General features: G+C 43.7%; 1 protein-coding gene across 8 annotated transcripts in view; it reads left to right on the forward strand.

The window, feature by feature from the left end:
• The window catches only part of NUP214 (nucleoporin 214), an 87,041-nt gene that overhangs the window by 46,174 nt on the left and 25,817 nt on the right, over positions 1 to 15,050 (forward strand). For all 8 annotated transcript variants that reach the window (XM_081897047.1, XM_081897044.1, XM_081897048.1 and 5 more), the window contains 3 exons: positions 630 to 738; positions 4,563 to 4,638; positions 13,931 to 14,039. In XM_081897047.1, coding sequence (XP_081753173.1) covers positions 630 to 738; positions 4,563 to 4,638; positions 13,931 to 14,039 — 294 coding nt within the window. The remainder of the gene's footprint in view (positions 1 to 629; positions 739 to 4,562; positions 4,639 to 13,930; positions 14,040 to 15,050) is intronic.

Here is a 15,050-nt window from a genome sequence, read left to right on the forward strand (position 1 = left end):
TCATATACTAATAAGAAGAACATTGCAGTCTGGCAGATACCATTACCCTTGTGCAGAGTACATTTCGGCAAGGCTTACAGGGGAATCACGTGGTCCCAAATCATCATTTTACTGAAGAATCTTCTAAGAAGCCAATAATAGATGATTTCAAGACCCTGATTGCAATCCTCACCCCGGGGAAGACTTCAGGGACGCCAGTCTCTGAAAGAGGTTATACTGGATCTCAAGAGGTGATGCCACTGAAGGGCCCAAATGTATGGACAGATTATTACAATTGTGTGCACTTCAGCATTTTTTAGCCGTGGCCTTTGATGTCTACTAGCCATCCTCTGTTGGAGGCAGTGCACCTCTGAATCCCAGTTTTATTTACTTATTTATTTTTATTTAGAACATTTGCTCTTTGGCCAGAAAGGCTCCTAGAGCAGCTTACATACACTCAAAACAAGACTGTCTTGCAGTCTAAGAATGAACACAACACACCTGGAGATGCCAAGGGTTGAACCTGGGGCCTTCTGCATGCAAAGCGGGTGCTCTTTCTCTGAATAGGCAGCCTCTTAACCTTGTCTGGTTAATCATAGTCAGGTTATTTTAACCATTAGCATGTCTCTTTATTATCATTATGTTTAAAGCTGCGAGTGCTTCCTTAACTGAATCAACTTTGAAGAATGTCCCTCAGGTGGTGAATGTGCGAGAACTCAAGAGTAATACTTCTCCTCCAGCTGTTTCTGCAATAATAGGGTAGGCAAACCCTTTTAATTTCCTGCTCACCTTTCAAATGTCTTGTTTTTGTTTAATCCATGCTTGCAGGAAGGTTCAGCTGTCAGTAGGGCAGTGTAATTGTTTCAGAAAGGCTGTGGTGAGCCTCTGCTTGGGCTCCTGAAGCTGGTTGGCTTGTTTTTAAAGGAGCAAAGGGGCCATTGAGAAAAAAGAGGCTCTCTGTATTCCATGGTCTTGGCTTTCGTCTTATTTTAAAGTTTCTAGTCCCCTGGCCTTCCAGAATTAAATTGCGTGTTGATTTAGTGATCCGGAATGCAAATACAGGCATCCCCCACTTGCATGTGATTGACTTGCACACGGCCCATATACAATGTGCATGACCCGCCTAACAGCTGATGTGTGCTAGCACAGCCACCACTACTGCTTTTCCACTCGTCCTCTAGCTTCCTTCCAGCTCTAGGGTTTCAATTCCAGTTGAAGTTGTATATTTGGTACAGTATTTTTGCTCTAGATTGGAGAGAGAGCAGCAGAGAGAGCATTTAACGGGAGTTTAGAGGTTGCTCCCTACTTAAAGCGATTTTCACTTACGCACACGGGACGTAACCCCCGCATAAATTGGGAGTTGCCTGTACATTCAACCTTCCTGAAGTCACATGGAGGATACAAGTCTCTGATTTTTATGTCCACCTCCTTCACCCCACCTTGCCAGTCCCAATTAAGCACGATAGCACCTGGTGCGTGTTTATCGCTTCAGAGCATCTCCAAACAAATCCCCAGCCAGATGGTCAAATATGCGTAGTTGTCTATACACTTGCTAACTTGGGAACAAAGTGCCTTATACCAGGTTAAATGGGTCCATGTAGCTCAATATTGTCTCCATTTACTGGCAGCAGTTATCCAGGATTTCAGACAGGGGTTTCTCACAGGCCTGACAAGAGTTGTCTGGGACATTCTGCATGAAATGCAGATTCTCTGCCACTGAGCCATAGCTTTTCCCCCTTTCAGCTGCTGCTTCTTCTTTGCAAATTGCCCCCTTTTTACGGTGTAAAAGACATCACCTGTCATTCCTTTATGTAAGTTGGCAATTGATTGGTATTCCATCATGAAAGGTGAATTGGCCACATTTTGGTTTATGTCCCCTTCTTTTTGTTTGTCATTCACGAACTCCTTCCATTGTCTGCCTTTCCCCCCACCTTTCCTTTCCTTTCCTTTCCTTTCCTTTCCTTTCCTTTCCTTTTTTATTTTTACAATGTGAAAAATTAACCTCCTTGCAAACTAGCATCAGATCTGCCTGCTTTTTTGGCCATCCGTCTGCTCTGTTTATTCCCTCTGCTGCTGTGAAAAACATCTGCTCTGTCATATTGTGCTTGCCAGCCTGTCTTTTATATATATCCTGCTGGGATTTTGCACATGCTTTATCTGACGCCACTGATGGTGATGGTTACGTCTCATAATCCCAGCACATGGCTGGTTCAAGGGTTAAATATTAATTAGGAACATGATTACCCTAGGAACAGAGAGAGAGAGAGAGAACGAGAACGAGAGAAAGAGAAGGAGAACTGGTCAGGACATAGAAAGATGCTTTATACTATGTCAGACCATTGATTCCTTTCAGCTCAGTACTGCCTACACTGACCAGCAGCAGCTCTGCAGGATTTAAGGCATGGAGTCTTTTCCCAGTCCTACTTGGATATATTAGGGATTGAACCTGGCACTGTCTGCATTTAAAGCATATCCTCTACCATTAAGAAGAAGAATCTTTATTTGCATGGGGCACTAGCCATAGCAATAAAATAAAATACAATGTACCCAACATAGAGGTAAAAACTTAACTATATAAAATACATTCTGGAGGTTTACATCAACAATCAAATAACAGATCTTATTCTAATTGTGCCTGATAAATAAATTGCAGTTTTTGCTGTCACCTGGTTGTCTTGATCTGCTAGAAGAAAAGTCACAGCAATGGTTAAGTGACCTGGTATGGACAATAGTAGAGGGGTAATAACTTCACTCCTCAAATATTTATAAAGGGTGCAAGGTAGAAGCACATGAGCTACTGATTCAATACTGCCATCTCCACATTTGGCATAAGCTTTTTTCCAATGAAATCAACGCTCATGTAAAGCTGAAGACAGTATATTTAATCTTGTGTAAGTGAAAGTGCGCCTGTGTTTTGGAATTGTTAAATTTTGCAAATAGTGTGGCAACATATCAAAATATCTAGGTGGAAAATAATCATACCATGGACAGAATTTCCTCATGCTCTACCATCAAGCTGCAGCCACTTCCCAAATAGGTACACAGAGAGCTGTAACTGCCTTGTAACAAAGTTTGACCATTGACCCATCTATTTCAGTACTGTCTTCACTGACTGGCAGTGGCTAACCAGGGTGGAGATGCCAGGGATTGATTCATGTTATTGTCAGTGTGACAAAAAATAAAAGAACCCAGTCTGTGTAAATGGAGGAGTGTGTTTGTGTGTATACACACACTCACACCAAAGGGGAACGCAACACTTTCTCATTGCATCCCCTACCCACTCCTGGCTGTTGCTGCAAGCAAGCCTTCTGCAAACACCTTCACAAAAAGAATTCTCTTGGATCAGACCACAGGTCTTCTGCTATCAACAGGAACCAAGAAGAAGCCCACAAGCAGTGTAGGGGTGGGGGTGCATCTTGAGTGTGTTTGCCTTGCTGGGCTGTGCCCGTGAACTCTTATAAAGCCTCTAGCTTGCTTGTTTGGATGGAGGATAGAAGAGGGGTGGATCAGTGTGTTTGTAGAAACTAGTCTACTGTACGAAAGTAAAAAAATTACAATGATTGCTTCTCATACTTTTGCCTCTTGCCCCACCTCCTATTGGCATGTTGCCCCCAGAAGGGAATGCAGCCCTTGGAGGAAGGATGGGATAAAAATGGAGTAAATATGAAAGCAGTAAAAAGGCTAGAGAATTCCTATCTCTGGTGCGTTTGATTGAGTCTCTGCACTAGGCATAACCCATCTGAACTGATGGAGCAGAGACTCATGCAAACATACTCCAAGCTGCCACTGACTTGAAGGGTGACTCTACTGCGTCTTGAATGATGTTATGGACCCAATCTTGTCCTATGCAAAGATGGAGGAGAATTATGCAATCTTGGTAGAATGTAATCGGCACAACAGTAACTCATGAAGGGGTGCAGCAGGCAACACACCCTTTGAGAATCTTGCATTTTCTTTTGGCAGCTTAGCATTTATGCTGTCACACAGAGTTAATCCTCATCATCTCCAGGAAGGGCTGGGAGAGAGCCTCTGCCATTCAGTGTACTGTGAGGGGGGGAAGTATTTGATCCCCTGCTAAATTTGCCCGTTTGCCCTCTGACTACTTTGGTGGCTACTTTGGTGGATCTGCAAAGAGGAGTGGGACAAAATACCTCCTGAGATGTGTGCAAACCTGGTGGCCACCTACAAGAAACGTCTGGCCTCTGTAATTGCCAACAAGGGTTTTGCCACCAAGTACTAAGTCATCTTTTGCAAAGGGATCAAATACTTATTTCACTCATTATAATGCACATCAATCTCTGACTTCTGGGTTTCTGGGGGTTTTCCTGTTGTTATTCTGTCTCTCACAGCTACATTAAACCTACCATTACAATTATGGACTGGTCATTTCTTCATCAGAGGGCAAACAGGCAAATTTAGCAGGGGATAAAATACTTTCCCCCCTCACTGTAGGAAATACTGAGCTATATGCACCCCAACAATCTGGCTCATTCAATGGCAGCCTCCTTTGTTCCTGTGTTTTGTTTGTTGAATTCTTTGGTGGTTTGTTTGGCCTCTGAAATCTTTTCCTTTTCCTTTTCCAGGTCATCGGTTCCTCAGTCGGCTGCACAAGCTGTCCACCAAGTTCTGGCAACTGTAGCTACCAATCAAGTGAGCCAGGTATCGCCCGTCCCTTGAAACTTCTCTTTCTTTATAGACCTTTCCTTTCGTAGAGACCAGAGCTTTTGCTAAGGGGTGTAGCTCAGTACTTGAGCACTTACTTTGCATGCAGTAAACCTCAAATTCAATCCCTGGCATCTCCAGTTAAGGCTGGGAGAGAGTCCCTAGCCTGAAACCCCTGGAAAGCCACTACAAGTCAGTGTAGGCAATACTGAGCCAAATGGACCTAAACGTCTGACTTGTACATAAGTTTAGCTTCTTATGTCCTGTCCCATATGACACCACTGTTGAAACATTAGCACTAGCTGTCCCTCTAATACCAAACCAAGTTCAAGATCCATGTATTCATTTACAAAGCCCTGAACTGCATAGATCCAAGATACTGCCTAATAATCCTTTATATCCCAGCTTGATCACTGAGAATCATCTGCAGGAGTGTGTCTGGTCATACCCCAAGCTGGTGAGGCTTGTTTGATGACAACAAGAAACCAAGCGTTTAGTGTCATTGGCCCAGTTCTGTGGAACACTCTGCCACTGGAGATTCAGTGGACATCTTCTGTGCCAACTTTTAAATGCCTGCTGCTAACTATTCTATTCCACCAGGCCTGTGCAGGTGACTAATAGTATATTGTTAGGGAAATATTAGGGCTCAAGTCCAATACTCTGGGCTCAGCCCTTCTTACACACATTCCCATTCTATACAGTCATACCTCATGTTGCATCCATCCGCTTCAGGTTACGTGTTTTCGTGTTGCATCCTGCGGCAACCTGGAAGTACTGGAATGGGTTACGTCCGGGTTTTGCCACTCACGCATGCGCAAAAGCGCTAAATCGCACCTTGTGCAGATGTGGCGCTTCGGCTTGCGTCAGTTCCATGTTACGGACAGGCCTCCAGAATGGATCCCGTCCATAACACGAGGTTCCACTGTAATTATCCAACAATCCCTCCCTTTGTTCAGAAAAAAAGCCCCCTTACCTTTGCTTTGGAATTCATAATTCTCCTTTAAACTTCCAACCATTTGTTTCACTTTCTTTTTTGGCTTTCTGCTTCATTTTTCTTTCAACTTATGTGCACACAGCATTCATGACACATGCTTAATGCAGCCTGAACGTAATTCTTTAACACCTTCTCTACAATACCCTATTTACTTGCCAACGTTACAATCTCAGTTACATCCTGCTGATGCCCTTTGTAGCTCTAGAGATCACACACAGAACAAGCAATAATAACAGTATGACAAGTAAGCCTAGGATGTTGTACTCAAAATATTACAGTAGAACTATAAGCAATTCAAGGGGGAGCTATGGAATAGAGTCCATGAATCAGATACAGTGGTACCTTGGGTTACATACGCTTTAGGTTACACACTCCACTAACCCAGAAATAGTGCTTCAGGTTAAGAACTTTGCTTCAGGATAAGAACAGAAATTGTGCTCCGGCAGCAGCGGGAGGCCCCATTAGCTAAAGTGGTGCTTCAGGTTAAGAACAGTTTCAGGTTAAGAACGGACCTCCGGAACAAATTAAGTACTTAACCTGAGGTACCATTGTATTTCAGTCCCAAAGGTTTTCTGAAGGCATGTATCCCTGTGAGGAAGAATCATAAAATCATAGAGTTGGAAGGGACATTGAGGATCATCTAGTCCAACCCCTTGCAGCACAGGAATACACAGCTATGCAGGAATATGCAGCTTCCCCATATGGGGATTGAACTTGCAGCCTTGGCATTATCAGCACCATGCTCTAACCAATTGAGAAGAAACACGCAAAACAGAATGAGAACAAAGGATTGCTCTTTTCAGGCTCAAAAAATTGTCTGAAGGATGACAGTCTTTGTTCTCTGGATCAATCCATGTGATTGGGCATCCAAAGAAGAAAAGAAGGCATGCAAGGAATGGGCTTGCCCCTTCTCCTCAGGTGGTAGGAATGGTATGACCCACACAGGTTGATCATAACACACATCTATGGTGTTCAGATAGGTGGTGTTAAGCTCCTGCTCCTCTTCTTTTCCACCGGGGAATCGAGTTTGAAGGATCTATGTCCCTGGCCTCCAAGATCAAGTCGTAGTTGTCTTGAGGCCATTAGGAGGACGCACCTTTTTACACCAGGCTGTGGCTTGTGGTGCTTGGCAGCAGCATGGGAAGTGAGGGACACTTGCAACAGTCCAGTTTCAGGGTGCGAGGGAACATAGATCCAGTCTCCAGGTTCCAATGATAAAGATCCTTCAGTGGTTCTAGGAGGGTTCCTAACCCCCTTTGGATAGAGAAATCTCTGTGTCCTCATTATTATCCCACTTTTCAGACACCTGTAATTTGAAGAAATAGCAGGAGACTAAAAGCAGAGTTCATCAGGGGCTTTCAAGGGAGTCCCATTCATTCCACAAGCCTCACTAGTTAGCAGGGCAAGAATAGGCCCATTAGCAGCAAGCTAGTCTTCACTCTTCGTAGTGGCAAAGCCTCTTCCGCCACAGGAAGTTTTCTAGACTGTGCACCCTGTCCCTTTTTGACAAAGTTATTGGCCTAATTTTTCTTACAAATATGTTAGTGGTTGCCTCTGTATTAGCTTTAAAACAAGGAGAACCTAATCCAGTTTTTAGCAGCCACAGGTGCTTCTGCTGTTCATTCCTCCCTCCTTTTTGTGTGTGTAAAACCCATTCCTGCCTGCAGGCTGTCTTGCCAGAGTGGTGCATGCTCTGGTTATCTCCCGCTTGGACTACTGCAATGCGCTCTATGTGGGGCTACCTTTGAAGGTGACCCGGAAACTACAACTAATCCAGAATGCGGCAGCTAGACTGGTGACTGGGAGCGGCTGCCGAGACCATATAACACTGGTCTTGAAAGACCTACATTGGCTCCCAATACGTTTCCGAGCACAATTCAAAGTGTTGGTGCTGACCTTTAAAGCCCTAAACAGCCTTGGTCCAGTAAACCTGAAGGAGCGTCTCCACCTCCATCTTTATGCTCGGACACTGAGGTCCAGCTCCGAGGGCTTTCTGGCGGTTCCCTCACTGCGAGAAGACAAGTTAAAGGGAACCAGGCAGAGGCCTTCTCGGTTTGTGGAACGCCCTCCCACCAGATGTCTAAAGAGAAAAATAACTACCAAACTTTTAGAAGACATCTGAAGGCAGCCCTGTTTAGGGAAGCTTTCAATGTTTAATAGGCTATTGTATTTTAGTGTTTTGTTAAGCCACCCAGCCAGATGGGCAGCGTATAAATATTATTATTATTATTATTATTATTATTATTATTATTATTATTATTATTTTATTTTACAAAGCAAAACAACTTCTGGCTCTTCTGTCCTGATGGCTGTGCAGTTGCTAAAGCTGAACTATTCTTATAATCAAGATTAGCCTACCTGCAGAGTTTTGAAGGGCAGAATGTAAGTTTTTCAATTTAAAAGAGTTAAAACACAGGCAGGTTGCCAAATGCACAACTTATCCTTAATGCTGCTGCTTAGAATTGCCACCTTATAATTGTGAATGGGGAAACCCAGCCAGATGGCTGGGGTAATAATAATAATAATAATAATAATAATAATAATAATAATAATACAATTTTTAAAGGCATAAGCGAGAGCAGCAGGTCGTAACAGTTAAAAAGTAATAAAATAAGAAAGAAAATACAAAGCAAAAGGCAAAGGTTAATAATACAAAATGAAAGTAAGCTACTTGTTGCCAAAGTTGTTTAAAACTATGACGAAGGAAGAGGACATCTCCCTGCCAATCGCTTGCTTCCTAGCACAAGTCAAAAGCTGCAAGATAGCATAAAGCAGTCAGGGAGGAGTTTGGTATGGAAGAAGGGAGGCAAATTGCTAACCCTCCTTTTTTCTTCAAACTGAAAGGCATAGGGAAACTTCAGGATAACGTAAGTAAGAAAACTCAAGCCTCAGAGCTTATTTAAATTTATTGTGTATTATAACCATGATCAGATTAATTCTGTTTTCAAGCCCTTAAAAGCAATCCATATGTCACAATCCAGTTTGGGAAATGGGACTGAATAGTGGCATAATTTTGGGGAGATATGCCAATTTTCTCCCATTGTTTCAACTGCCTTTCGTAAGCCCCATGAGCAAGGGTTTTTAATGCTCAGTCTCTTACAGACTGCACAAACTCAAGCTTTCTTTAATTTTAATTTTTCATTTTCACCTTTTACATATATTTTTAACAAGAAAAACAAAGTATTTACAAATCTAATTTACCTTCCCCTTGACTTCCCTCCCCTCCGTCTGTGATTACTTATTCTATATCTTTTTATTACTGCATATCCAATTCAAATATATTCATTTTCCCTTTTCTTCCACTTAATTATCTCTTACTGCATGTGTTTATATCAGTCCCACTAATGTTTTGATTTTTTACAGTATATCTTCAAATAATAAAATTTCCCCACTCTATTTTTAAAAGTCTTTCTTTTTTATTTCTTATTCTTCTGGTGAGTTTCACTATTTCTGCATACTCCATTAATTTTAATTGCCAATCTTCTTTTATAGGAACTGTTTCTTCTTCGATCTGCGGGCATAAATCATTCAAGCAGTTGGGGTAGCATACATAAACTTTTCCCCCCTGTCCCCTGGGTACTTCTCCATCAGTTATACCTAAAATAAAAGCTGCTTTTTTTTCACAAAAGTTATCTTCATCATTTTTTAAAACTCATAAATCATTTCCCAGAAAGCTTCTTTCTTTCTTTCTTTCTTTCTTTCTTTCTTTCTTTCTTTCTTTCTTTCTTTCTTTCTTTCTTTCTTTCTTGTTATGTATTGGCATTCATAGATAAACAAAAATACATACCAATTGCAAAGTATCTTTCTTTAATATACTAAAACAGCTACTTAGTCTAAAAAAGAACAGTTAGAAAGAAGAGAAGAGAAGAGGACAGACTTAGAGAGAAAGTAAGAGAAAAGGGAAAGAGAGGGAAAAAAATAAAGAAATGTAGAAAAGAGTAAAATAACTTCCAGTTCTTTGTCCTGCAGCTTCATATGATATTCATTTGTTAAAATCCAACCATTCTGTGTTCAGTAAACCACTGTTTCTATCTTCAAATCCTGATATTACAAGTTCAGTTTCCTTAAGGTTGCCATATTTCAGAAAGTAAAAACAAGGACACCCCGAAAGTTGTGTTGCTTTTTTTTTTAAAAAAAAGGAAACCCCCAAAATTGTTGAGCGTCTCTTCCCCACCCCACCCTCGACAAACTACAAAACACATTTCAGAAATCTTCCACCTCCCCCCCAGACATCAATTCCACCTTTGAAATTCTGGTAATGTCCAGGAAAATCCAGATACAGTGGTGCCCCGCAAGACGAATGCCTTGCAAGACGAAAAACCCGCAAGACGAAAGGGTTTTTCGGTTTTTGCGACGCTTCGCTAGACGATTTTCCCTATGGGCTTGCTTCGCAAGACGAAAGCCCATAGGGAAATCTCCGGGGACCTCTTTTAAATGCTGGCGGTGGGGAGCAAAGCCTTTCCCCCCCCCTCTGGACTTCAGAAGAGGTCCAGGAAGGCCGGCGGGGGAGAAAGGCTTTGCTCCCCACCGCCAGCATTTTAAAAGGGTCCGGGATAGCAGGGAAGCGCTTCCCGCTATCCGGACGGCTTTTGAAGGCAGGCGGGGGGAGCAAAGACTTTTGCCCCCCGCCAGCCTTCAAAAGAGGTCCTGGACCTCTTCTGAAGGCTGGCGGGGGGGCAAAAGTCTTTGCTCCCCCTCGCCTGCCTTCAAAAGCCGTCCGGGCACTTTTAAATCGCCCCGGACAGTCCCGGGGCGATTTAAAAGCCCCCGGTTAGGCAGGCAGGGGGGACAAAGACTTTTGCCCCCCGCCCGCCTTCGGAAGAGGTCCTGGACCTCTTCTGAAGGCTGGCGGGGGGCAAAAGTCTTTGCTCCCCCTCGCCTGCCTTCAAAAGCCGTCCGGGCGCTTTTAAATCGCCCCGGACAGTCCCGGGGCGATTTAAAAGCCCCCAGTTAGGCAGGCAGGGGGGACAAAGACTTTTGCCCCCCGCCCGCCTTCGGAAGAGGTCCAGGACCTCTTCTGAAGGCTGGCGGGGGCAAAAGTCTTTGCTCCCCCCCGCCTGCCTTCAAAAGCCGTCCGGGCGCTTTTAAATCGCCCCGGACAGTCCCGGGGCGATTTAAAAGCCCCCGGTTAGGCAGGTAGGGGGGACAAAGACTTTTGCCCCCCGCCTGCCTTCGGAGGAGGTCCTGGACCTCTTCCGAAGGCGGGCGGGGGACAAAAGTCTTTGTCCCCCCGCCTGCCTTTCCGGGAGAGCGGGAAGGCAGCGCTGCGTTTTCCGCTCTCCCGGGAAGGCAGGCAGGGGGGAGCAAAGACTTTTGCCCCCCGCCAGCCTTCAGAAGAGGTCGGGGGACAGACTGTCCCCGGACCTGGTCTGAAGGCGGTTTCCATAGGAACGCATTAATTGATTTTTAATGCATTCCTATGGGAAACCGTGCTTCGCAAGACGAAAAACTCGCAAGACGAAAAGACTTGCGGAACGAATTAATTTCGTCTTGCAAGGCACCACTGTATATGGCTACCCTAATTTTCTTATCATGCAAATTTCTGACAAATGTCAAAAACATTTCTCTCTCTCTCTCTCTCTAATTAAGCATGTTAACTTTGCTATCTCAGCCAGATCCAATAATTTTATCAGCCATTCTACTATAGTGGGCAATGCTGTATCTCCCCATCTTTATTCGTAAAGCACACTTGCTGCTGTAATCATATATTGGAGTAATCTTCCACAATCTTGTTCTAATTGTGTATCCATTAATCTCTAAGAGGAAAAGTTCTGGCTTAAATTGAATATTAGCCTTTTAAAATCTGCTGTATCTATGCATGTATGTATGTATATATGTTTGTGCAGCCAATATTTTTTAGCTTTTTTACATGTCCACTGGCATGATAAAAATGTCCCTTCATGTTCTTGGCATTTCCAGCAAACGTTTGAAACATCTTTATGAATTCTGAATAGTTTCTCAGGAGTTAAATACCAAATATTATTTTATAAAAATTCTCTTTAAGATTGTAACACAATGTAATTTTAAAGCCCCTTAGTTCACATATGTTCCCACTTTTCAAAGTGTCTTTATTTAAAAAAATTACTTGGTTACGTACCTACATTTTCTCAATCTTCAGGTCTTAAAGTCCTTTCTACAGATCCATCATATCTGATATGAGGTGGGGAAAGAGTAGGGGGTGGTAGACTTCCATTCTTTTACATGGTGTATGTGCAAGATTTCTGTGTTCGTGTCACTTGGGTAGGTTCTCTTTTTATTCACTTACTAGTTTTCATTGGAATTGTGGGAGGTTGTGGGGCCTAGGGCATGGTTGGTTTCCTCCAGTTGGCTGCAGTGAGTTTTGCTGGCATCTGTATGAAAGGGAGGGGTTGTTGGGTCAAGTTAGCCATATTAATTCTTATGCTATCAGTGCATTCTTGTTGTTGTCTTCTTGGACTGTGTGTGTAATAAAGGGGAAGCCACACCAGGGTGAAGGCATCGTCTTTTTATTTGTCCCCGTGTTAATTTCCTTTTTGTTGGTTAGCTTTTCTAGTAAGGGTGTTTCCCATACAGTTTGGTGCTGGTGGTCCATGTTCACTTTGCCTATCATCTGTTTTCTGTGAAAAGCTTGTGGTGAAATATATACGGGTGTCTTTTGGCACAACCTAGGTATGCATGTATCCCAAATTCTAGCAAACACAAGCTCTCAAATTCCTTGACTCAGGCTGCAAAAAAAAATTATTTACTCAGAGAAGTCCCACACATGACAGAGAACACAAATACCACACACCCACCACTATGTCCAAGGTTTGTCTCAAGAGGTAACAGACAGCAGCTTAAGTTCCTCGACCAACACCATGTTTTTCCAGGACCAGGTGGACACGATTAGGGAGGGGGACCAAGACACCTGGACTTTGCAGTCTGCTGAAGACTAGTCATTCAAATTTCATGATTTCAAGACCTACAGCCACAAAGAATATGCTTATGGACTTCCTAATGTTGGTGAACTGTGGCTCCCATCAGCCCCTGCAGCTCGCATGGCCAATGGCCAGGAATGATGGGAGTTCTCACTCAGCATTGTCGGGAGGGGATTCCTAAACTTTGGTTTACCAATTACAAAGGTGATATTGGCACAGATTTAGGGCATGATAGCTTCTTGCTGAGGCCTAATAAATGGTAACATGATACCATTTCAGATGCACTTCAGAGGACATTTCACCAATTCAGGGAACAATGCAGGTAGCATTTTGGGAGATTGAACTGCAGAGGAGCCCACTACCTCTTTCAAGCTTCTCATTCTTCTTCTTCTTCTTCTTCTTCTTCTTCTTCTTCTTCTTCTTCTTCTTCTTCTTCTTCTTCTTCTTCTTCTTCTTCTTCTTCTTCTTCTCCTCCTCCTCCTCCTCCTCCTCCTCCTCCTCCTCCTCCTCCTCCTCCTCCTCCTCTATCCCATCTTGTCCCCAGAACTGGGACTCAAGCTGGCTCACAGGTTAAAACAAACATGGATTAAATACAGGTTGCTAAAAACATGTAAGATAATAGTTAAAATGTAATGAAGCTACAATAGAATTAAAATGATGTAGAAACAAGTCTGTTATGAGGACTGGCTGCTAACTCCTTTTAGCTGAGGGAGTCAGCCAAGACAACACCTTCTGGTCTGGATGGTCCAGGAGTGGTTGGAGGGCACACTGCCTCACCAGGGTGCTGCCTCTTATTCCTTGATCCACCTCTGAGCTGGATGGCTGATGGTGCCCCAAGAACATGGCACATTAAGCCTTCCAACCTTTGCATTCTGAAAGGGCTGTTACTTACTGCCTTCTCCCTGACACACAAGCTTTCTATGTGCAATAAGGTTTAGTTGTTGGTGGTTGTTTTGCATTCAAGCATATTTACGTGCTTGTAGTCTGAAGTGGGTAAGGCCAAGCAGCAGATGTGCCAAGCTGAACACGCGTAGGATTTCCTAACTTTGCCTTGGGGCAGATTCTCTGTGTGCCTGCTAAGGACATGTTTCTTCTGCCCTTGCATGGTGCCTCCTCTTTTTCACGGGGACTGCAAACAGGCAACTCCCCATTTGTGTGTGGGGTGTTCCAGGTCACTGTGTGTGTCAGCCCATTCTTCCCCAACCCTGTTCCACCCTGTCCCTTCCAGGGGGTGTCAGTGGTCGCGCGTCATCAGATATGCACAAAATGGTCGCTGCCTGTAGTTATTTCTTGTCCTAGAGTGCACCATCTCTCAAGCCATTATCCTTCCTTGCATGCTTCTTGGCCTAACTACTAATGTGTTTTGTTTTGTTTTGTTTTGTTTTTGTTTTTGTTTTAGGGACCTTCACCAAGCTCACTTAAGATGCAGTCTCCACCCAACTCTTCTTCCGTGGCAAGTGTCACCATGGCATCTACTGGCCAGCCATCAGCTGGCAAAAAGAGCACAGGTCTGTTTATGCTGCTGCTGCTGTAGTTGTTCAAATTGATATCCTTACCCTTCTCCTAAAGGCACCCAGAGCATCAAAAACACAAGATAAACTGTCTAAACACAGTTCTTAAGCAGGTGCAAACTGGGAAAGATCTGTACGCAGAAGGCTTGTGGGAAGAAGGCGATCTTCAGTAGGTTCCAAAAGACTGGAGATGGCACCTGCCTTAATATTTAAAGGGAGGGGGATCCAAAGAGTAGGAAACCAGTGCTAGTCCTACTCATAGTAGACCCGTTGTAGTTAATGGATGTGACTAATTCAGATCCATTAATTTCAGTGAGTCTACTCTGACAGGTAAAGCTTGGTTACAACCCAGAGTGAGAAGCAGAAAGCACCAGAGGATCCACCATCTCTGCTTCTAATAGTAAACTTGATTGTTGAGAGATGATGGGACTGTAGCCAAAGTAGAGCCACCAACAAACAAGAACCTGAGAGGGTGGCCCTCTATAGCTTACAGAAGTACAAGAAAACCAACAAAAAATAGCCCAATATGGACTGAGCATGCACAGTGGCCAATGCTGAGTGCCTTAGGAGAAAAACAGGAAGAATGGGGGGGGGGGTTTAGAATGGAATGGAGTAACCTGGGGAAGGGTATGAGCTGGCTGGCCGGCAGAAGGAATGGAAGTGTTCCACCCACCAGTGGTTCATTGCAGGTCCCGTCCCAACACTGTTAACACAGAGTGCTTATCTGTTCAGAAATGGCATTTCCCCAAAACTAATCGTAATTTCAACACACTTGCAGGACTACTTAGTTAAGTAGAAATGTAGAAGCTTGATTTCAGAATGTCTACCCTAAGTATTGTTGCGGGGCCAGAAAATTGCAGACAGAGGGGGAAAGAAGAGGGACTTGGCTTGCTCAAGGCAATTATGATGTACCATGGAGTAAAAGTATCCCAATTGCAACAAATAGTGAAATTGAGCCAGGTAGATACAGTATCCAGCTAAGTTCTACTCAGGGTAGACATTTTGAAA

The sequence above is a fragment of the Podarcis melisellensis genome, assembly GCF_964234715.1.
Source record: "Podarcis melisellensis genome assembly, chromosome: Z".
Lineage (NCBI taxonomy): Eukaryota > Metazoa > Chordata > Lepidosauria > Squamata > Lacertidae > Podarcis > Podarcis melisellensis.